This window comes from Vigna angularis, chromosome 9, assembly GCF_016808095.1.
Source record: "Vigna angularis cultivar LongXiaoDou No.4 chromosome 9, ASM1680809v1, whole genome shotgun sequence".
NCBI lineage: Eukaryota > Viridiplantae > Streptophyta > Magnoliopsida > Fabales > Fabaceae > Vigna > Vigna angularis.
This window is the reverse complement of record NC_068978.1, coordinates 1,728,420-1,731,285: the sequence shown is the minus strand read 5'-3', so window position 1 is coordinate 1,731,285 and position 2,866 is coordinate 1,728,420. Positions and strand designations below refer to the sequence as shown.

General features: G+C 30.8%; 1 protein-coding gene across 1 annotated transcript; it reads left to right on the top strand.

Moving 5' to 3' along the window:
* The first annotated feature begins 967 nt into the window (after positions 1 to 967).
* LOC108320513 (stem 28 kDa glycoprotein) lies at positions 968 to 2,228 on the top strand. Its single transcript, XM_017551954.2, has 3 exons — positions 968 to 1,407; positions 1,524 to 1,736; positions 1,839 to 2,228. Exons 1-3 carry the CDS (start codon positions 1,031 to 1,033, stop codon positions 2,011 to 2,013), a joined length of 765 nt encoding a protein of 254 aa, XP_017407443.1. The 5' UTR covers positions 968 to 1,030; the 3' UTR covers positions 2,014 to 2,228.
* The last annotated feature ends 638 nt before the right edge of the window (positions 2,229 to 2,866 follow it).

Sequence of the window (2,866 nt, the reverse complement as noted above, 5' to 3'; positions counted from 1 at the left end):
ACACAAACTTCAAATTTTGTCATTTAATCAGATAAATCTTATCCAATCACAAAATTTTTTGAATTATAATATATTAATAACTTTTTAACAACTGTAAATTATGTATCATTATTTTATTTTATTGGTCGTATATTTTAAACGGAGAGGTTATAAATAAAAACTGTTTTAAAAGCATTTTGCAAATATTTTAGTCTCCTTTGTCTCTTGACATCCGTACACTGCTATTGTAGGCTTCTCAGTGTTTTACAGTTACTTTGTTTCCTTATTGTTTGGCATGAATAAACCACTCTAGAGATAAAATGATATTAACAGTTAATTTTTGTATTTATAAAAAGAAAGAAAAAACTAAAAATAGTAAAAAGTAATATTAAATGAATGTAAAAATTGTTTTAGTGTCAAAGTATTATATATTGTCCTGTCCTTTTAGCAAAACATTTTGACGTTGCAATATAAAATTGAGGAAAATATAATGTTCATTAATTAATATCATATATATATATATATATATATATAATATAATATAATATAATATAAATTGCATTAAAATAACTAAAAGTAGTTTCTGTAGTAAATTTTTACATTTTTTAATGGAATTTTATTATTATCCACAAATTTATTCCAGTAACTTAAAATTTTATTCTACAATATTCTTCCTATGTTGTAATTCTTCTAATATTTAATGAAAAAGAAAGTAGTGCTATAGTCAAAGTCTTTATTACCATACCTCGAATATTCAAAAGTCCAGCAGATTTAAGTGATGTTATTTATTAGAGATTCGTTATTATCGTACACAGGCAAATATTCTCAGCTAGCAAATAAATAAGTTACTTTAATAATAAAAGATAACAGAGAATTACAGAATAGTTGTATTTATTATTTTGAAAAGTAAAGTAAAATAGGTTAAAGTTGAGAGAAAATTTGTGGTGGAGGTAGCGAGGTATGGTCTATATAAGGAAGCAAAGGCTGGAGGAAGAAGATGCAAGAGTTAGCTGAAAGATAAGAAGAGAAGCAGTGAGATACAGAGATCAGTATGAAGTTCGTGGTGTTCTTTGTTGCTACAGTTTTGGTGGCATCTCAATGCCATGGCGCTTCTTTCCGAAGCTTCCCTCTCCAAATGCCAACCGGTTATGGCGCTGGTGCGAGTTACGACGACGTAAGATGCGCCAGTTGGAGACTCGCTGTGGAAGCACAAAACATCTTTGGCTTTCAAACAATTCCCGAACGGTGCGTAGAGTCTACAGCAGCCTACATCGAAGGAGGACAATACCAATCAGACTCCAAAACCGTTAACCAACAAGTTTTCTTTTACGCCAGTGATCTCAAAATCCAAGACAACGATGTAGTTATCTTCAACGTCGATGGAACCGTACTCTCCAATGTCCCATACTATTCTCAGCATGGATATGGGTACACTCTTTTCCTTTCTTTTCATACCATGTTTTCCGTTTTCATTCATCGAGCTTCTGTTTGTTTTGTCATGCATGACTTGTAACTCTTTCACGATCTTCTTCTATGTGATATAGATCGGAGAAATTCAATTCTACACGTTATGACGAAGAGTTTGTTAACAAGGGTGATGCTCCAGCATTGCCTGAGACTCTTATCAATTACAACAAACTTCTGGGTCTTGGAGTCAAGATTGTCTTCTTGACTGGAAGACTGACTGATAAAAAGGCTGTAACTGAAGCCAACTTGAGGAAAGCTGGTTTCCACACATGGGAGAAGTTGATTCTCAAGTGAGTTTAAATCATTTTTATACGTTTAAACGGTTAAGTTTAACAGTGTCTTTTGATATAATCCAAGTGCATGAGATTTAAACGATTGGGTTTTGGTTGCAGGGAGCCATCAAACAATCAAAATTCAGTTGAATACAAATCAACAGAGAGAGGGAGGCTGGTGCAGCAGGGTTACAGAATCATTGCAAATGTTGCGGACCAGTGGAGCAGTTTGAAAGGAAGAAACCAAGGCCTCAGGAGCTTTAAGCTGCCTAATCCCATGTACTACATTCAGTAGTTGACCTTTCAGGGCTCTAGCTTGCTCCTATATATGAAATAAGATAGGTCATGCAGAGATGAAATGAGCTTGAAATAGGAGCGTTAATGGCTGTGTATGGGTTTTCTTTATGCTGTTTGTGATGTACGTGAACAAGTCACAGTAGAGACTCGACTACGTTGTTTTCTCTTTGTGGCTTTAATAATAATAATAAACTATGAATCTTTTTAACGTTACGAGTGGTCCCTTTCAAGCTACTGTTCGTACATTTTCTTTCTTTTTTTCAAGGTAAAGTATTATACAAAGTAATAATTAAAAGGAAATTGGCTAAGTTTTAAAAAATAACTATTGGAAAAAGAAAATATGTCTTGTGGAGGCATGCCGTACAATGAATCCATTTAAAAAAACATTTGTAAACTAAAACCAAAAAAATAGATTATCATTTGGATTGAAATTTAAAAATTCACTCAACACTATCTCCACTGCATACAAGAATTTAACTGGTGGAAAATGTAACATCATCATGACACGGAAATAAGATAAATTATACCTCACTTTACAAATCAGTCTGTAAAGTTGAGTTAAACATTTTATAGTTTATATATAAATTTGGTTTTGGTATTGTTTTAAATATATATTTATTAGTTGAATTTTAATGCAAAATTAAATTTTTTTTATTTAAAATTTTGATATATTTTAGTTTTTAAACTTTAAAAGTAATTGCATACAATTTTTTGATCAAATTAGGTTAAATTATTTTAGGTGTCATGTTTATAAGTTGACATTAAAGTGATAACATTTTAAACTAGTAAGATTTACTTATAATAAATAATAATAATAATAATAATAATAATAAAAGAATAAATAATAATCA